General features: G+C 43.2%; 1 protein-coding gene across 2 annotated transcripts; it reads left to right on the top strand.

Moving 5' to 3' along the window:
- Window positions 1–2,393: 2,393 nt before the first annotated feature.
- LOC142965576 (alpha-parvin) lies at window positions 2,394–20,623 on the top strand. Of its 2 annotated transcripts, XM_076106578.1 has the most exons (13): window positions 2,394–2,865; window positions 6,972–7,061; window positions 7,934–8,004; window positions 8,600–8,702; window positions 8,794–8,934; window positions 12,936–13,051; window positions 13,200–13,258; window positions 15,389–15,408; window positions 15,521–15,582; window positions 17,089–17,157; window positions 17,313–17,414; window positions 19,612–19,684; window positions 20,547–20,623. In XM_076106578.1, the coding sequence occupies exons 1-13, from the start codon at window positions 2,730–2,732 to the stop codon at window positions 20,621–20,623; spliced, it is 1,119 nt and encodes a 372-aa protein (XP_075962693.1). In that variant the 5' UTR covers window positions 2,394–2,729. The 2 variants fall into 2 exon arrangements, with proteins under 2 accessions (XP_075962693.1, XP_075962692.1); XM_076106577.1 differs by lacking the exon at window positions 15,389–15,408 and having other exon boundaries at window positions 15,489–15,582.
- Window positions 20,624–21,625: the final 1,002 nt, after the last annotated feature.

Genomic DNA, 21,625 nt, shown 5'->3' with positions numbered 1-21,625 from the left:
TTTAACTTTACACTAATTGAGTTATTTATGTTGTAAGCTAACATGCTAACAAAAGCATTAGCTAAGTTTATTTGAGAAGCTAGCAAACCATGAAGAGCAATTTATTTATTTATTTCATTTATTTAAAAGGGACCATGTACAGTTTAAACATAAATGTCTCTATTTGATGCACTGTACCAGATTGTAGCTTAAGCTAATTTGCATCTGCAGTCCCTTCGCAGGTCAAACAAGGACAAGACAATAACACAGTAAAAGGAAATGACATAATACAGAGATATACCACAAAAAACATACAAGACACCCAATACAACGCTACACACAAATAGCACATCAAAAATGAATGTGTCAATAAAATCAAGTCAGAAAAGACGACAAGAATTGAGGTCAGTGTGTGCAGTGTTGTGCAGTTTTTAAAATACTTTTTAAGTTGGCTTTAAAAGTGCTAATAGTGCTGCAGCTCCTCACACCTTCAGGCAGGGTGTTCCACTGGTGTGTTGCTTTTACAGAGAACGCAGATTGACCAAAAGTAGTGCGGCGAAATGGTATTGTACAGTCTCGTGTAGAGGATATTCTCGCTGATCTAATAGAAGTTGCTGAGCGAGTATATACAAAGTCACGGAGTGGAGGAGGGGCCAAACCATTTAAAAGTCTATAGACCAGGCACAAATTTGAGAACAATCTAAAATTGTTAAAGCTCAGTAGATTGTGCTTCTCCAATACCCTACAGTGGTGAAACTGCAACGGCCTTTTGTCCCGAATTTTTATTGTTTGCTTATATAAAGGCTCAAGAGGCCTTATGGCTGTTTCACCAGCCTGCCCCCAACACGTAATGCAATAGGACATATGAGAAAGGATCATGGCATGCATAAATATCTTTGCTGCATTTGGAGAGAGACAGTTTCTGATGTGTCTAAAATTTGCTAGGTTGTATTTTATGGTTTTAACCATTTTTTTTACATGTTTCTTAAATGTCAAATTTTGATATCACACCAAGATATTTAAAATCGGACTATTTCTAGCCTTTCTCCGTTGATAAGAATGTTCGCATCAGGAGGTTGGCTGATGGTTTTAGAAAAAAACATCCCTTTTGTCTTATTTACATTTAGAGTCGGACATGATTAATCGAGCCAGTGTGTGATCCTTTCCAACGCAATTGTTAGCTTGGCAGCTGCTAACTCAGCTGTTTTTGCATGTGTATACAACAGTGTCATCTGCATACATTTGCAGTTCTACATCATGACACTGTTGGAGATCATTAATATATAGACTAAATAATAAGGGAGCTAACACTGACTCTTGTGGAACACCCATTGTGCATTTCAGGTTGCTTGACAGTGCGTCACAAATTTTAACACATTGCTTCCTATTTGATAAATAAGAAGACATCCAAGCCAGTGCTCTAGGTGAAAAGTTAAACGCAGAGTTTCGATATTAACACATCGTGATTGACTGTATCAAAAGCTTTGCGTAGATCTAAAAATACAGCACCAACTACTCCTTTATCGAGCATTGATTTGATTTGCTCTATGAAGTGCAAGGTAGCAGTTTCGGTGGAATGATTTGTTCTAAAGCCAAACTGCATACGATGTAGACCACAGGTGCTTGTACTAAGAAAAGTTGTGAGTTGTTCAATGACAACTTTCTCTGCAATCTTTGACAGTACTGGCAGTATACTTATCGGTCTATAGTTACTGGCTTCAAGGCGGTCTCCAGATTTAAAAATAGGTGTGACAATGGCACATTTCCAGTCATCAGGGAAAGAGCTGTGTTTAAAAGACAAGTTAATTAAATGAGCAATAGGGGGAGTTAAAATATCACTGTGGGCTTTCACAAACATGCTATCAAATTGAAAAGCATCTCTGCATTTGGAGTTTTTTAAGGAACTGATGATTTTGTTCACTTGTAACTCGTTAGTCTGTAACATCTCAAAAACCTGCCCTGTAGCATCCGTAGGAACGATGTCCAATTTCCTTTTTGTAAACTTTTTTTCCTAGCTCATATACAGACTCGAGAAAAAAATTATTAAAGACAGAAGCAACCGCAAGATGATGATCAATTAGTTAACCTTGTACTTTGAGTTTAAAATCTCCTAAACATTTTGGGTCCGTCATTTTCCAGATCAATTTGCTGTTGCCTTTTGCCGCATTCAAAATATTGAGATAAAAGCGAGATTTAGCCAATCTTAGCTCCTGGGTGACTTTGTTCCTTAGACCTTTATAGATCAGCATGTCAGTGTCCCTTCTAGTTGTAAATGCCTTTCTTAGTGCAGCATCTCTAGTCTTCATCAGCTTCCACAATACAACAACGTCCGGCAAAGGAGGAAAAATGCTTCATTTCATGACGGTGCGTTACCAATGTAGCATTTAGCGTTAGCTGCCAAACCCTTTGCGAAGCACCACCCCTCGTGGATAAGCTATCTGTACTTTCGCTTTTTTGGACCTCTATGCTCCCCCTGGTACCCCCTCTGACAGCAGCTGAACCGGACCACCTTTAAGCTCACACCACTTCCCGTGGTCAGCAGCCTCCGAGCTGCTCCACCAGTCGTCCTCCTTCCTCTACAGAGGAGGGGCCACTCTCTTCAGCCAACTTCGGGAGAAAATGTTTGGAATTCCGTTTCCGCTTTAGGGAGTGGACGGTGATTTTTTTTTTTTTCAACTTTTTAGATCCACGACAACTCGGACAGTTTTTTTCCCGTCAAAACTGTCCCGGATTAAACTATCGTCGCGACGATGGCTTCTTCTCCTCAGAAGTCCCCGTCCTCTCCGAAGTCCCCGACGCCCAAATCCCCGTCTTCCAGAAAGAAAGACGACTCTTTCCTGGGGAAACTTGGTGGAACTTTGGCGAGAAGGAAAAAGGCTAAAGAAGGTAAATCAGCTGGCGAAACGACGAGCCCAGACACTAACGGAACGGTCCGCCGTCTCGTTGGGCTATATTGTTTTCAAAAAGCGGAGATGAAAATATTGAAGTTAACACCAATATTTTACATCATAACCGACAGCAATTGTCAGTCTTGCAGTGTAGAAATACTCTCTAAATTGACTATGTACCCACAATTCAGAGAGCAAGTTTACGTTTATCGCTGTATTTGTTTCAGCTTTGGACATTTATTCACCTCAAACAAAAACACCGTAAACTCCAACCTGTTGCTTACTTGTGTGTGTTTTCATGGCCGCGGGCTGTGTCTGTACCCATGTACGGTATTGAATCTGCCACTACTGTAATAAGTAAGGAATGAGGCTCGAGTAAACACAGACCCCGTTACAGACCCGAGGCTCCTACAGCACACAGACACTCTGTGGGAACATGAGGGCCCAATGTGTCGCCTAAAGCCTTAGACCCTGAACCCTAAGGGACCCATCTGACGTCACCTGTTAAATGGTCGAGTGTGAGAGACTGTAAGGACTTGAAATGGTGCAAATACGAATTGGGACAGCACGTGCCATATCTCGTTACAGGGACATAACATTTTATGTACAATTGTAGGTATTTATTTGATATTTTTAAAACTCCCTGATTTAAACGTCTCCCAGGCTTTTGCCTCACGAGATGAGAGGTAATTGTGACATAGTCTATTCATGCATTTGTCAAAACAGCTGTAAAATAAAAGGAAATGGTTAATGAATAAAGCAGCTGTGTAATATAATCTCTGCTTATATTGTGTTTTTGTGTACCATCTTTAATCCTCGATGTTTCCGCGTAAATGTAGGCTTAACACCTGTGTGCCGTCTTTTGTTTGCCGCGTTTAATGTCATGTCGCTATGAATTGTGGGAATTTTCCCTCAGGCAAAGTCCTCAGGAAATGCGGACTCGCAGGGAAGGGTTCATTAAGGGCTCAAAAAATGTCTGCAAAAAGAGCCCTCAAATGCTTCATGCCGTTTCCTCCTCTGGGGAAAGGTCGCGAGGTTGATTCCCAGAGCAGGGGTCAGGGGTCGGATACAGAACGGCAGCTTCCACTTCCCTTTTTATGTTACTTATAAAACCTCGCTACGTCGGTCTTTGATTACCAAAGGAGCTGCTATAAATATGATACACCGAATGCCCGGTTCAGTTTATAGCTGCGTTGTTCTGGAAAATACAGCAGACTTCATGAGAGCATGGCATTCATCGTCAAAGGCCAGGTTTTTTTTATCATCCAAGGAGAAAGGTCTCCTTCAATCGGATGATTACGTTGTGTCATTCAGGATACTGTTGCACAGCTGAGCCCCCCTCTCAGGTGGCCTTTGTCTATGGGACGTGCGTGCAATCGCATTATATTCATGCTGGCTCATGCTCGCCACACATACATATGCACTGAGTGTGTGTAGCATGTCTGCAGTGTGTTCTGTGATTTGATGGAAAACGTGGGCCGGTCGCTCTCGTGGAGATCGTTGATTAGATTGAGGTCCTTGTGACGTTTATGGCCGGCGCCGTGCAGAGGGGGGTTGAAAAGGAAATGAGGAAGGGAACATAGCTAGATGGGATGGGATGGGATGGGATGGGGGGGGGGGACGAGAGAGAGGAGGAGAAGGCCGGGAGGTTTTGAGAGCATCAACCGAAGGCTGATGCGTTGCACGCAGGACGTGCGACGTGGACATAGTGCAAATGCAGCGCACCAATCGGGAGAGGTGAAGTGTAAATTCTGTTCTTCCCGTGAAAATAGCAAAAAAATGAATATTGGGGATCAGGTGTTGCATTAGACACTTGTGAGCTCAGCCCGTGGAGGAGAGAGCTGGTCCTGCTAGCCAGGAGAGGATGCTCCAGACCAAGAGGGGGGGGACGGGGACGGGGGACGGAGACAAACCAACATGGGCTGTGGAGCGCTCTGCCCTCCAGGTAGGACGGGACGTCGGCGTGCATTCTTTCCTCGCATGTAGGCGTGTTTCCAAATGATGCGTCTGTCAATGTGACTTTTTAACGTTTTTGTATTATTGTTAACACCATTTAAACCGAACACACTCATTTTTACGACCCAGGGGGGAGGAGTGATACAGCGAGGACACCGAGAATGCCCGTGATTCCTATTCCCTCTGCTTATGATACTAACGGCAAATCAAATCCGCACTGAACATATACAATGCGTTAATAGAGGTGACACCGTGGTCATTTCACCCTCGCATCGCGTCATACATCTACCCACCATACTAACACCCAACCTCGGTTTCCACGTACTTGCTTGTCCGTAAATAGCACAAGTGATAATTACAGTAATAACAGATCGGGCTAATTGGTGTGGTGTTATCACAGCCATACTTCCGCATGAGTCTGTAAATTGCAAGCCGTGGACAGTAACCATAAAAGCGTTTGAACCCCCCCCCCCCCCCCACCCACCCTTTTCTTTACAGAGATCCATTGTTCAACATCTTCCTTCTTCTGTTATGAATGCATGAGACAATATCCCTATGACCTAAAGCGACTCTTTAGGTTTCACGTGTATTCTGTAGTTAGTGAGATTACATTGATTAAAATCAATTCTAAGAGATGGTAGAGAGAGTCGTCCGGCAACCGCAAGGTTGGCGGTTCGATCCTTGGCTGCTACGAGTCCTGTGCCGAAGTGTCCCTGAGCAAGACACTAAACCCCTAAGCCTAACCGCTCCCCAGGCGCTTCTCAGCAGCCCACTGCTCCCAATAAGCTAGGGATGGGTTAAATGCAAAAGTTACATTTCATGTACAATACAATTTCAATTAAATTTCAAGTGTCTTAAAACGTGCATTCTCTCTTCTGTCCAGCAGGGGGCGACTCCTCTGGTTGCAAAAATAAGTCTGATTGTATAGAAGTCTATGAGAAAATGACCCTACTTCTCTCTTGATTTATTACCTCTCTAGTTCAAGTCTTATGCTTTAGGGCGGGCTTACTGTGATTGACAGGTCGCTGCTGCTACCAGAGATGTATACGGCATCTCTCCGCACTCCTCTGCATTCCAAATATGGTAAATTCTGTTTATCGGTTGCAAAAAAAAAACAACATGGCGACGGCCGTAATCCAAGACTGCGACAGCAAAACTTGAGGCTTCATAACAGCAGTCCACAAACCAATGGGTGATATCACGATGACTACGTCCACTTCTTATATACAGTCTATGATTGGGTCATTCGTAAGAGGACCAACATGTTGTTTCTCCTCTCAAACGTTCTGCAGTCTCTCTTTAAATCCGACCCATGGTTTTTTGCCAGCCCAAATAAACCTAGACGTCCATTTATAACATTCTAAAAAAATCCATATTGGCATAAATAGTTACAACATTCATGTGTACTCCGAAGGTTTTTAGTTGACCGTTTCAAATTAATTTACTTTTTTTCTTTGTACTTTTCATGCAACATCCTCTCAACAGCAGCTGAAAAGAGCGTGTCGCTCTGAAGGAATATTCCCATCCACCCCCTGTGCACATGCGAGCACTTGTGGATGGTGTTGATTGAGACGATGTTGTTCCAGTGAACACAGAGAAATGCACAGGATGTTCACTCCATGCTCTTCAGCACATACACACACACACAGTGATCAAGCCTCCTCAGGTATCTGACACACTGAGAACAATGGCATGCTGGGTTTTCTATAAAAGCCCGCTGCGAAGCAGGAAGCAGCAACGCTCTGTGTTGGTCTGACGTCAAGGGGCTCCCTCAACGGAGGGTACGCTAACGGTTGTTTGTGGATTCGGGGGGGGGGGGGGGGGGGGGCATTTATGGAGTCATCCGAACTTATTCAGGGAGGTATCCCTTATTTTTTCTTTGGATCTCATGTAGCAGGTATCCCAATGATCGGCATGTACAGTGGCTTCAAAGCTAGACACACTCTGGATACATTTGGCTACAGGTTTAGCTCGCGGTCGGCGTTACTAGCTTTACTTTTTATTTCAGGCTATTTAAGTGATATTTATTGAAATGTACGGTTGAAAATCACAGGAAAGGCAACAATTATAAGCCAGCATCCTCACAAGTCTTTGACTGGTCTGAATGAATGTGACGATGATGCTAATGTGTGTAACACTTTCTCACAGTGTCTGAGCTTCAGGAAGAGGGGATCAATGCCATCAACCTTCCCCTCAGCCCGTCCCACTACGAGCTGGACCCCGAGGACACCATGCTAGGTAAACGGCTACACCGTCGGATAGGCTTTGTTAAAGGCCATGTGGGTTTGTTTTTGGATTTTGAAACATTTATTTATTTATTTTCACTTATTTATTATTTAGATATTAATGGCAAAAGTTGAGGCCATAATTTAAAAATGTAAGGAAAGCTAGTATTTTGAAGGAATACTTGACCCACAAAATGACCATTTGTATATCAACTACTCACCTTGTGATACCCTAAATCTGTAAAAAGAAAATACTTTCTCTCCCATGCTTCCACGGCAAATGGAGAATCCAAAAAAAGAAGAAATTCTCGTTTATCAATGAATTAAAGTCTCACACCTTTGTCAAATGTTATCCACATGAACAGTCTTACGTTTGCTCAGGCGCGCTACTCGTCTGTGCCCGCCCGGACCGGGTGGCAACCTCACTTCTCAGAACTGAAGCTAATGGAAAACTGCATTTAATCTGCATTCTCTCAACTGAACATCAGGGGGCGACTCCTTCGGTTGCAAAAAGATGTCCAATTGTATAGAAGTCTATTCAAAAATGACTCTACTTCTCTCTTGATTTATTACCTCAGTAAACATTGTAAGCATGAGTTTATGGTCTCAATCTCTAGTTTCAAGTCTTCTTCAATACAGCATCATGTTCATTTAGGAAATTATTAGATTAAAGTAGACCATAAAGCAGGGTATGCTTTAGGGCGGGGCTACCTTGCTACCAGGGCCGAATACGGCGTCTCTACGTCACTCCTCAGTATTCCTTTTTTTAACTTTAAGAAGCGAATAAATGCTATTTTTGACCAGGCCGGGGTTCTGTTGCTCACTTTAGAATCAAACTTTCCCCGCTCAGCTCTAACATTTATCCCGTTTCTGCTCATCCATTAGAGGAGAACGAAGTGCGCACCATGGTGGACCCCAACTCCAAGAACGACCGCAAGCTGCAGGAGCTCATGAGGGTGAGGTTTCAAATGATTCAGCCTGCCGTTTATCTCGGATGCGTGTGAAATTAATTAGTGCTGCATCTCCTCATAACTCGCAACCAAGGACACAAGTAGGTCGAAATAAAGAGCTAATAAGAAGTGTGAAAAGTGTAAAGGTATGGCACAGTGTTCCTGTTTAGCACAGCTCATCACACATGTTACACCATCCCTTCTTAAAAACCTGAGGCTTGGTGAGCAATCACTGGAGTTTTAACAGGCATATTCTCAAGGGGAACTTTTGTTAGGCTACCAAAGGCCTCAGATTGGGGCAACGCTTTATATCCCAGCAGGACATTCATCTCCGGCGTATCGCCCAATCAGCACTGGCATGGCTTGGAAAGCCCAAGTTCTGAGAGACTCAAATTCAATGTAGAAGACATCTTTAAAACTAGCAGTTCATAGACTCATTCAGCTGGACTAACCGCAAAAGACGTCCCCTAATCTGCCAGGACGGACAGTACAGACCACGCAAGTAAATCTGGAGCTACAGCGGCTTAAAATGTCGAGAGAAATAACCCTCTAAAATAATTTAGCAAGTTCTAATCACCAGTCTTTTACTCCACCCACATAGGTGTTGATCGACTGGATAAACGACGTCCTGGTGGGGGAGAGGATCATTGTGAAGGATCTGGCCGAGGATCTGTATGATGGACAGGTCCTGCAGAAGCTGTTTGGTGAGGAGCGCGGAACTAAACTCTGCATTTCTTTGGGCCGTCGTTGTGTCTCGTAACTTACAGATATTTTGCCTGTGTCCCTGCGCTCCAGAGAAACTGGAAGGCGAGAAGCTGAACGTGGCGGAGGTGACCCAGTCGGAGATCGCCCAGAAACAGAAGCTGCAGACGGTTTTGGAGCGCATCAACGACTCGCTCAAGCTCTCCACCAGGAACATCCGCTGGAATGTTGACTGTAAGGACAGTTTCTAATATTTCACTTTTTTACTGTGATCTACGCCCGATTTTTATGAAAGACTTCTTTCTTTCGAAAAACTGTTTGTGAAAACACAATATGCTGTTATGTAACATTTGTAAAGATGAGATCGGTTCTGAACTGATCCCTACGGGGCAAATGGGTGTCTGCATATAAAAATCAAGGGAGTAGAATATTTTAAGTAGAATTACTGTTTCTTTAAATATATTTTATTTCAGTACAAGTAAAAATGAGATCGACAGGCGGATCGGTGCGGCTGCAGTAGTAAAGCAGGCGTTGCACAGCCGTCTTGGTGAAGACCGATATGGTCGCAAACTCTGGGTCGTGACCAAAAGCACGAGGTCGTGGCTACAAGCGGCCGAAATGAGTTTCCTCCGTAGGGTGGCCGGGCTCAGCCTTCGAGATAGGGTAAGGAGCTCGGACATCAGGAGGGAACTTGGAGTTGAGGCGCTAGTCCTTCGCATTGAAAGGAGTCAGCTGAGGTGGTTCGGGCATCTAATCAGGATGCCTCCTGGGCGCCTCCCACTGGAGGTTTTCCTAGCACGGCCAACTGGAAGGAGACCCCGGGGAAGACCCACAACACGCTGGAGGGATTACATCTCCCAGCTGGCCTGGGAACGCCTCGGGATCCCCCAGAATGTGCTAGAAAATGTTGCGGGGGAGAGAGAAGTCTGGGTCAGCCTGCTTGGCCTGCTGCCCCGCGACCCGACCCCGGATAAGCGGAGGAAAATGGATGGACTTGTAATGGAGCCACGATAGCATGACCGAGATCTGTGACCCCTAAACACCCGCCCGCCAAGTCCAGCAGTGATTAGAACTTAGTATCACAGGTTAAGACTCTTTTCTTTCAATTATTGAATACACTATAAAGGTAATAAACAAAGGCTTTGAAAAGGTGTGCACATATTGGGTTTACTGGCAGTTGTTCTCTTCATATGTCATATTCTTTGATTAACTCCATCTGTGTTCTATTCAGTTTTTTTTTTTTTTTTAAAGAAATGCCCACTCAGCCGTTAGCAAAAGCAGCAACGTCCTGAACTAAGGTAATCCATAAGATTATGAATAATGGGAACTCTAGCGCTAGCCGAATCAAAGTTAGCTGTGCTAAATTTGGAAATAACTGAAAGGGTGAGTTTGAATTTTTTTAAGTGGGGTTGTATTTATTCTCCCATTTTTGCGAAGTAGAGTGACTGTTTCTGTCAATGGAGTCCGTTGGCTTTGAAGAGGGCAATAAACGACAACATGGAGGACTCCGTAAGCCGAACCACGACGGCAAACTTTGTTGCTCCTTTCTACCTTGACAAAGGAAGCATAGACCAGATCCACTCCTTCCTTTCTTACCTTTTACAATAACAGCCAGAGACATACGTTGCGTAACCGTTTACCAGAGGGAATTCAAATTCACTCACAGCGTCTTAGACCATGCACAACATTTTAGCTCAGACAGACTGCCAGACGCTGTCCTGGGTCAATAGGATCCAGGTTGATCGTCCTCTGCCTGAGCAAATCTATTTGAATCTTATATTGAAAAAGTGTTGCAACTTTCACCATTTGGAATAATTTGGATGCAATTTGCATTTTCGGTTATTTTTGTATTCCTTATGTGTAAAGGCCTTAAGTCATTGGTCTGGGCAGGGAAAGCCATATCCTTACTAAGATCTGCAAAGACAGAGGCGAAGTTGTCAGTGGCGTGGCCATTGAGAAAGTAACGACAGTATCAAAAACATTACACTTGTGGTCAGACACGAAAAAAGTCCTCAACACATAGAGCGTTAAGGTCCAGACCCCCCCCCCCCCCCCCCAAGTAAAAACCAAGAGTATAACCATCACAGAAGATTAAAAAACCTCTTCAAATTCATTATTTATACTCACGCCCACATCCCGTAGAAGTGGTTTCGCTGCACTTTAACATCCAGTGGAATACAGGTGAATGACATACAACCCTATACAAAAACAAATGGAGCGTTTCGGTCGATAAGAGAAAGAAAATTGTAATATGGAAATGCCAAAGATGGTGGCAATTTAGAAACGGTGTCACCAGTATAAAGGAGCGCTGACGAGATGATTTTTTCCACTGCAAATTGCCTAAAATGGTCATCAAATATGTATTATCCTATAATACATTACAGTGTAATGTAATGCTACCGTACTATAATAACATTCAAAATGAAGTGACATCCATCCTTAAAAGAATCCAGCTCTTAGCCTGACTTCCCCTCCTGGAGAGTACTGACCACGTGCCATTTCTTTCCGATGTCTGAATGTTCTTGCCATTGGATTAATGTCCATTTTATTGAGCTGTGAGCTTTGAGATTGAGAACAACAGCCGGTGCTCATCAATAAGACCTCTCCACCTCTCCTTTGACGGCGCTCTTTTATCCGACACGGCGAGCGCTAATTACCGTCAGGCTTTTTACTTACGTCATTAGCCGTAACGTGCATATGAGCCGGAGGTGGAAAAAAAAAGAAGAAAATGCTAAAGAGCGCAGGCGAATAACATGCGATGCGATTGATTTTGCGGTCCTTTTATTTGAGGAGCTCTTCCTTTTTAAATAAATCCACTTTTGTTTGTCTTCTTTCTTTCAAAAAACACTTTTCCCTGATGTATCTTATTTGGATCCTCTTATGCAGTGAGGACATAATAAGATTTTACCAAGGGTACAATCAAAGGCTTGCTTTGGGAACCTAATTGATCCTGATTGTGTATCCAAAGGTAAATCCTATTTGTTCGGTTGACTAAAGACTCAGCATGTCTGACTGAACAGGCTCTCTTTTTGACTTTAGGCTGCAGATACTCACCAGAATTCGAGTCGTTCCGTCTCTCATCCTGTACAAAAGCTTGTATATTTGTGACCTTTTTATCACTCCAAGGCAGCTTTTGGCATCTTGATTGTGTTTACCACGGAAGCTGCGTGACCTTGCCGTATAAAACTTTAAATTATAAATTCCTTGAAGGTTGGAAAATAATGAAAATATGTTGATAGTTATTTGGCGACCCATTGCCTACTGCGAGGTGCTCACCCAGCCTCAGTAAAAAAACAAAAATACTAAAGATAAAGATTCAGATTATTTGACTTTCGATTTACAGGTCTCGATTCAATTAGATTTTATTTTCAGCAGTAATGGCTATGATGAGTCTTGATTCGTTAAGATCAGCAGATCATTGGTTTTATGCCTTTAAACATCGTTTGTGTTTTCCAATTCTTTTAAAAGAAAAGCTGCATGGTTATCAAACATGCTATATTATTTATTTCATACACAATAACTTATTTCCTCGGTCGATGGGAAACTAGATGGCGGGAGGGTATTTTACTCCCAACAGCTTGAGTTTCTCCAAGTTTACGAGGTACACCTGATGACACCCTGTTGGCACCCGCATGAAATCGCCAAACAGCTCGCAGATTGCTTTTTTTCTCCTGATCCTTATTTATTAATTTATCAATCATTGTCTCCGCCAGGAGATAATGAGATTGGTTGTGAGTGAGTATTTGTGCGGGTCTGCATCTCTGTCTGTCCGCGGGCAATCTCGCATTCTGCTGCACTAAAACTGCATATTATTTATGGCCATATGCCCGAGGACCTCTCGTGGTTTCACTGACCCACATTTTACTCAAAACATCTTTTTATTTCCTGATTTATACTGCTATCGACTGCCGACTGACTCGAGTGAAAAACACGTCTGATGCGTTTGCGGTCTAGACGGGCGGGTAGCCAATTGTGGTTTATGATCGTTCAGTTAAATATGATGTCAGTGGTCGTTGCAGACACACCTGGTGGAGACGCTGAATGCAAATACTGCACATAGCACACTTGATGTACATGCAGGCATGGAACCAGCATGAGTAGATTTAGAAAGGTCGTAAATGAATAAGCCGGTGTACGGATGGGGATGGTTACTGGCTTTAAATGTACCTACCTTCTTGTGTCACTTCCATGATATTTTTCTGTGATTGTTTTGCTCTCCCTTCTCCTCCCGTTAGCCGTTCACGCGAAGAGCATCGTTGCTATCCTGCACCTGCTGGTGGCGCTGTCGCAGCACTTCAGAGCGCCGATCAGATTGCCTGACCACGTCTCCATTCAAGTGGTGGTCGTCCAGGTGGGTGGAACCTCGCTTTTAAAGGCTTTTTACTACTTACTTAACAGTCATCTTTATTATGGAGGATGTTGGCTTTAAAACCTGTGCTCTTCCACTGCTGTGAATTCATCGTTGGCCCTACATCCGGTCCTCCCTTTGTGTCTTTCAGAAAAGAGAGGGCATCCTTCAGTCCAGACAAATTCAAGAAGAAATCACCGGCAACACGGAGTGAGTACGCTCTGCTACCTCACTCATTTTTACACCTCACTACACATGTGTAGGTGTTGACAGACAATAGGGCAAGAACAATGCTGCTAATAGCGATCTGTCACAATGTCAGAAATGTCTCGACAGAAAGAAAAGCCATAGGAGACGACTTCAACTTTTTCAAATTCCCCCGTGAGTTTCACTCTTGTTTAACCTCGGTTTTTATCACTAACCCTCTTCGCCTTCTTTGTGTCCTCCGTCCACGGGGCTCTTTTTCCCTTTGCCAAATAGAGTTTCCACCGTTTTTGTTTATCCAACTTTATTAACAACACAGTAACATTACAATACAAATAACTCCAGTTGTTACAATGTCCACCGTTTCCGCTACCTAGGGATAGCTCGCGATAGCTACTAACAAGACATGAGCGCTGTCCCATTTGGTAGTGCAACGGTCGACGCGCTTCCTTTGTGCCGTAAATGGAGCCGGTGGCGGACCGAATTGCGCGGTGAAAGTGCGGCTTATTGGGTACCAATCTAAACGTTGTGTCATTATTTTAGAGCCCACACAAGTTAAAGCAAAAAGTCCAAATTAAGTCAAATCTGAGATAGTTTTTTCGAAACACATCATACATGTTAGAAAATATTGCTGAAAGCATGTGAAAAGACTGAGCTGTATAGTTCTAATTAATGAGAAAAAATTGAACCGCACACCCTCTGCTTTCAAGTTTCTCTCTTTCACCGAGCTAAGGCTAATGTAGCTTTATTGCCCCATTAACTCACCTCCTAAAAACACACCTCATTCAAACTTGACAGAAACAAAAAATAAAACTCACCAGAACCCGTCTCGGTTAGTTTTGCCACTGTTTCGACAATCACCGACTCTTATTCTTTCGAAACAAGCCAGTAATTCCCCGCGTTAGACGTGAAAGTATGCCGGCTCTACACGCTGCCTCTCTTTATCTCGGCATCGCTGAGCAGCCGCGTTGCTCGTTCTTCGGAGGCAGACCATTAAACTAGCAAAAATAAAATGATAAAAAACAACCAACGATGTACTCGGCTAATCGCAGATTCATCTGATCGCCCGACCCTAACGAGTAGCACAAAAGCATTTATACACGTATGCTTGATGCCGAACCTTAAAAATAAACTGCCTGTCAATGCATTTCTCGACTGTGGTTGGGACCTTGAATATCTTCTTTCCACTGCAAACACAACTGTGCAGCACACACTCTGAGAACAAATATTGTGCAACACTGAATCGACAACCATTGTATTTCAACAAGATATGTGATGGCACCCTTAGCTGAAGAATTAGACAGTTTTAAAGCACACACACACACACACACACACACACTTATTGTCCCCCTGTGAGGCTGTCCTGCGGCCTGACGGCAGCAGCGAGAGAGATAACGGCGGGCCAGCACACACACAAGCGCACACATTTTGTCATGGTAGCTGGATACACTGTTAATAACACACACACGCATACACACACACGGTCACAGTGGAAATACGGTTATTACCACACCACCAGGACCGTTGCCCAGACCTGCCTGCCTTTGCCATCACAGATTACACCATGAACATGTGTGAGAGTGCCTCCGTGCGCACGTGCGTGTGTGTGTGCCATTTCTCACTGGCCTGCCCACTGCGATATCTCTTCCTCTGAGACACTCGCACTGCAGCAAAACAAAAAAAAGCACCTGACCCTTTCCAACAGCAACATCCTTCAAAGTGCAAACATTGTAATAATAGGCAAGCGAGTGACCCCTCCATTCCCATAGAACACCTGCGTGCACACAAAGGGCACGTCTTCATTCACCGCATCAACATCCAACCGCTATTGTTCTGCTGTGGAGATTATTACATCGGGCCGTATAGCATGTGTCATTGTGAAGTCCCAGTCCCAGTGACGATGCCCGGGTTATTCCGGAATACCCAAGGTGTACCTGTGTTTACTGTTAATCAAATTATGACACCCCAGCTGCATTATTGTATTGTCATTTTCTGTGACATTCCTCTGTGAGTCGAGTGGAAGCGCACGCCTTTCATTTTTTTCCCCTCGTTTCTTCTATGAATACTCAGGTGTGAAATTGTTAATAAGCAGCCGCTGCCTCTGATTTGTGCGTTTCTTTTCCTCTTTTCTCTCAGGGCTTTCTCTGGCAGACACGGTACGTCCTCCACAAAGACGAGTGTATTGGAGATTTTATTTCTTATTTGATAAGAATATTCAAATTAGTTTTGATGGAAGTATTTTAATTCTTTATGTTTTGTTCTTCACAGAGCGTGACGCTTTCGACACCCTGTTTGACCACGCTCCAGATAAACTGAACGTTGTCAAAAAGGTACTGAGGGTCTTTTTTTTTTTTTTTACAGTGGCAATCTCAAATTTAGCAGCCATCATGGAGGTCTGATGAATTTATGGCAAATTACATCTAAACACGTACAAAAAATAACCAGGTCTTTGGAGTAAAATGCAGTTTTGGGGGTTTAACTACCCAGTCCATGGTCCAGGTTTTACTCTGCACAGTTATCAAGCTAACGTCATTGACCCTGATTAATGATGCAGGTCCTTCACAAGAATATACAGACCTGACTAGAGTGTTGCGGTGTGATTATAGATCAGTCAGCCATTGTTTGACGTGCAAATGATCTGGTAAGATTTGTTCCGTCACTTTGGGTTACTGTGATTTGGAAAACAGTGTCATCTCTAGACATCCCTGCTCTTTGATCTTCACTCCAAAACCAGTCCAGGACTTGATGGAGGCGTTGTCAGGGAAAGCGAGTGTGAAATTTCATTCTCAACCAGTGCTGGGTAACTTTACTTTTAAAAGTAACTTGCCATATTACGTTACTTTCATTAAAAAGTAGTTTGTCACCACGGTACCTACTGAGAAGAGTAACTTGTAAGAGTATGTTTGCGTTAGCAAAAATTCCTGTGAGATTCCTTTTTCAATTGTATGTATGACATTGCATAGCCTCATGTGTGGAATATGTTTGCTGGTATACTGATATGCGTTTCCCCCGTACCTATCTTCTTTATCCATGACCCTAACCACTGAGGGGGGGTGCTACACTCAACATAACATCCTTCTCTCCACCAGTGTTGTGGAGGTGTTCTTAGCTTGCAGGTGCTTCTTAGAATTTGAAGTAAAGTTCTTTGCAGATGACAGACTTTAAGCACAATTTGCATTTTACTTTGACCTTCTGCACAGTAACGGATTGCTTATTGTCGTAACTAAATAACTGATTACTTGAATTGCAAACTCACGCGCTACATCTCGCGTACTCTTATGCGTTACTCCCAACACTGTTCTTGACCTTGGAATATATTTACAAAAATTCAAGGTCCTCTTACTATCTTCTTTTCTGGGACTTTCCATCCCATCCAAAGGTCTTTGTCGGATGGAGTGTTCTTAGTTAGTTAGTTAGTCAAGGACAACTAAGCAAACTCCATCCGCTGAGGAAGAAGGTGATATGCGATTGAAAACCTGAGAACAGATCTTACAGATGTGTAAGATATTGCTCAAATCATTGACAATAGTGAGAGCAGACCAGATACTGTGGTTTAGTTGCTAAAACGCCAAACACAGATAAATAAAATAAATAGGTGTAAAATAATTCTCCAAAGTTGTGACACTCGGTAAAAACCAGGTCTTCATTTTCACGTCTTATCAGTCCCATTGAGTTTATTAGCATGTGTTGCTTTTTACCATTTTTGCCACAGCGTGGAGGACCTCCAATATGGCTGCCAAAGACCAAGATGCTTTGATGTTTTTTAATGTATCTGTGTGTGTCTACAAGGTGTGTGTAGATGTCGTGACAGACCTTTTCCCTTTGTGTTTTCTCAGACATTGATCACGTTTGTGAACAAACACCTCAACAAGCTCAACCTAGAGGTGTCTGAATTGGACACACAGGTACTTCACACATGGGACAACCGTTTTCAAAGCTCCTACACAATACATACCTGAGATAATGCACACTTTTTTCTAAATCTGTTAAACTTGTTTAAACGATAAGTCACCACTGTTAACCAGCATGCAGTCTGTTAACCGGCCTGTGCTTGTCTCAGTTTGCAGACGGCGTTTATCTGGTGTTGCTTATGGGGCTGTTGGAGGGATACTTTGTGCCGCTCTACAACTTTTTCCTCACACCAGAGAATTTTGACCAAAAGGTAAAAGTGTAATTTTGTTTTGTTTTTATTTATTTATTTATTTTTTTTTTTTTGTGAGCCGGACTATTACAGGAGCGCTCCACCAGAAACCTATATTTTAAGTATCAAACAGTCACTGGTTGTTGACTTGAAAGCTACGGACGAGTTTGTAGTTTACCTCGTAGTGGAGGACAGCAGCTCTGGTCTAAAACATCTGTTACTATGATTTCCAACAGTGACCTTGTTTGACCTTGGGGGGTAAAGTCCACACCAACTTCTCATTTCACTATTGAACATAATCTACTACTACTATTCTGCCATTTATTTATTTTTGAATCCTCAGGATTACAATTTGCTTCTCCACACCGAATTCAATAGAAAATAACAATACAAACAATAATACTGTAGCATATCCGAATCCTTAACAATGAATGTCTTTAATTAAACCCCCCAAAAAAAGACACGTACATCTCGGCCGAGGACGGAGAAATGTCTGGCTGAGACTCAGGATGAGCCGCCGTTTCTTGCGTCATATCATTCCTGAGGCGATTCTTTTAGGTTAACAGTCTCCGGCGGTGTTCATGTCCATTGGGCGAACAGTGTGTCCAGTACATGAGGGCTACAATTAGTGGATATACGCAAATATTACGGTACATATTTTCTGCTGTGTTGTGGACACGCTGTAAGTGCCACCGTGTTGACGTAGCCGATCATTTCTATTTCGAGACCTGCGAGAAACGAGTCTCGACCTGTCGTTTAAAATATCACTCCCGAATGAATCCAATACTTCATATCTGAGGAGCCCGTGCGCTCGGAGCCTGCGCTCTCCTCTCGACTGCCCCGATAAAATGCCATCCGTTTTTTCCCCCCCGGAGCCCATTCAGCAAGTGCGGAGCCATCTCTCCTCTCCATTGGCCTCCGCTGTACGGCATTCTGAACGGGCGATCTGCGGAGACACCACAGTAGCCTTTTGTTTGGGGCTTGGCCAGAAGGCCCCTGCCAAGCCGCCAAGCAGAATGGGCATCGGTGCGACGATGCACACACACACTCCTGGCCCAGAAGAACAGGCACCAGCCCCACAGCATCTGTAATCTCCTTTTGCACAGGGAAACACTGGAGTGGCTTAGGGGCTCAGCTCTCTCTCTCTCTGTGTGTGTGTGTGTGTGTGTGTGTGTGTGTGTGTGTGTGTGTGTGTGTGTGTGTGTGTGTGTGTGTGTGTGTGTGTGTGTGTGTGTGTGTGTGTGTGTGTGTGTGTGTGTGTGTGTGTGTGTGTGTGTGTGTGTGTGTGTGTGTGTGTGTGTGTGTGTGTGTGTGTGTGCGTGCGCGTGTGCACCCCCTATCGATGATACACCAAGGGTGGGCTGGGAAAAGTAGCGCGAGGCACCAAGAAAGCACTCCTGCTTCTGCCCAGTAGATCTCTACTTAAGGCTCATTCTCTCTCCTTTTCTTTTTGACTGTATTAGAAGGCTAAGGTCAGGCTTTTCACACAATGAGCCCTTGTTGGGCAAAGCTTTTAGTACATCACAGCAGGCACACACACACACACATATATATATAATGGGCAGAGAATAGAAAAACATCTTTCAACTCTTTCTATCTCTTCCCTCTGATTGGTTTTCCTCCTCTCTTTCACTCTTTTTTTTTAAGTCAGATTTGCTCAGACTTTGCTAGTTTCCTCCACAGAACTGTGTCTGTGTAAAGATTGAAAAATACAAAATAATTCCACCTGTCCTGCATTTGTTTGGCATCACTCAGTTATCAAGAAAACCCCCTGATGACCAACATCTCCAGCATGTGTGTTTCTCCCTATAATAATGTCATAAATGCGGTACGGCCCGTTGTGTTCATTTTCCTACACGTGTTACTCGTGCACAACACAACTTTGGCGTTTCATGGCGCTATGAATTTCTTGGGAGTTTTTCGAGTGACACCGCCGACATGCGTCCATTGATAAACCAGTTGTTTGTGCAGCTGCTGAAGGCTTAAGTTCTTACAGAACAGAGCGGCGTTGTGTTTGCCAGCACAGGAAGCTGTGGTAGCACGATTGAATCGCCCCCCCCCCCCCCCCCCCCCCCCCAGTGTATTGTGGGATTTAGCAACCAGTGTCCACCGGTCCCTTATCAGCGAGGAGCTGTGTGTGAGTGAGAGAGAGAGAGAGTGTGTGTGTGTATTTGAAGGTAGCGTACATGGTTCCTAACGGCCTCGTAACTCTCTGCAGGTCCACAACGTGTCCTTCTCCTTTGAGCTGATGCAGGACGGAGGTCTGGAGAGACCGAAGCCCCGACCAGAGGGTAGGACGCACAATCAACTAGGGGTGTACCGATCCCGTTACCTATTAACTATCTGACACATTGAAGTTACAGCTGTGGCCTTATTTTGGAGTTTTTTTTATTAACTGTTCCCAAAGAGGAGGTATGTGACCCCCTAGAGAAAAAAACGATGCACTTTTTTCAGAGCGCTGGGACTATTTTGTGAAGCCGCTTCGAGCGCTTATAGTTGAAAATCTCTTCACTTTTCAGAAAGGCACCACTACTTTTTAGGCAACCAATCATGGGGGAAAACCTATGTCAAACTAATAGCACGAAAAGATAATAATGAAAAGCAAAGGGCCGAGGCTAGCCTGTCATACAACAGCAGAGATATGTCGTTATAAAAACAGAACCCACGTGCTGGGAGTGCTTTTTTGATGAAGCGCTCCCCAGCTCAACTTTAATATGGTTCATTATTGTTGTATACACTAAAAGGGTCTAAAATATAAGGATACAAGCCATTTAGCTGTAGACAGGCAGGAATGTGACACTGCCCAGAACCGAAATACAACATAAGCCATCCCACATTTAAATCTTAGTTTCATCATTACTTAAGATCATTCAAAGTGACCATTTACCTAAATAAAACCTCAAAAATATTTTTTGTATTTTTGCTATTTTTTAAATCAGTTTATCGGTTGATTTATAATTTGCATGTATGATTAATTTTGACATTCACAATGCAGCGTAGTAAAATTTAGATTTCTTTTTTAATGTGTAAAAAGTAGCATTTGGTCAAAAAACAAGATTTTGCATAGGGTTCCCAAAAATGAAGAGATCTCACTGCAGTCTTATTACCCATATATACAACTTATCGCTCCGTTTGTTTTCCTGTTTTTTCCAGACATAGTGAACTGCGACCTTAAATCGACGCTGCGCGTCCTCTACAACCTCTTCACCAGGTACAGGAATGTAGACTGAGCACCGGGTGTAGCAGGAGGGAACACTTTATACCACGGACCACATGTTGGAGCTTAGAGCTTAAAGATATGCGTCTCCTTCTACTTGTTGTAGAAGTCTGTTTTAATCTGAATGCATGCATCACATTTTGTCCCTGTTGGATATTGTGTTTTATTTTGTTTCCTGCAGAGACAATTTTATGGAAGCCCTGAGAGGTATGCAGGACAAAAACGAATGTGTTGACCCAGGTGATCGAAATCATTTTTTTCTCTTGTGTTTATGACTAAAGAACGGGTTCATCTTTTTAAGTTTCTTACATTTTTTCCCCATCTTTGAAACTAAATTTTGGAAGGTGATTTTTTTTTTTTAAGTGCAATACTCATTTGGGCAACACAAAGCTGAAGTGCACCACTACCCCGTGTTCTACAATAGGACTTGAAGCATTCATGTTTTCTTCCAAGTGAGTTTTATGAGAAATTTAAACCCAGCTGGAAGAAAACATCAATGCTTTTGGTCCTATTCACATATACATATGATAGTGGTGCATTTTGGTCTCTTGTCGACGAAATGAGCAATGAAAAATGATCCTGGCAAAACCTATTCTCTACCAGCTCTCAAGTCATTAACACAGGAGAGGAAACCGTTAGGATCAGACTTTTTTTCACTGACCTTTCAGGGCTTCCGTACATCTGACTTGTGTGACGCAAAATTACTTTTTATTGTAAATTGGGCATTGCTTTACAGTCCTACGGACATCTATGAATAACATAGACAATGGTAATGTGTAATTAAGTCGTAGAGGTAATTCTGTAGTGAATTCTGTCACCCTGCGTTGTTATCACAAAGATGAACAACACTTGTATCTTTTAATCCATAAAAGAAAATGTTTAACTGTATTTATTGTACATTTTGAGATACTTGTTCTTTCCTACTTTCCCAGCTGTTTTATTTTTTTTCCTCTCCGCTCTTGTTTATGTCATTCATAAGTGCCTTTATTAAGACGTGTGAACACAGCTAGCGGCT

Source organism: Anarhichas minor, unplaced genomic scaffold (genome assembly GCF_050575085.1).
Source record: "Anarhichas minor isolate MPS153535 unplaced genomic scaffold, ASM5057508v1 ptg000034l, whole genome shotgun sequence".
Taxonomy (NCBI): Eukaryota; Metazoa; Chordata; class Actinopteri; order Perciformes; family Anarhichadidae; genus Anarhichas; species Anarhichas minor.
The sequence above is the reverse complement of the archived record's forward strand: the minus strand, read 5'-3'. Positions and strand labels throughout refer to the sequence as shown.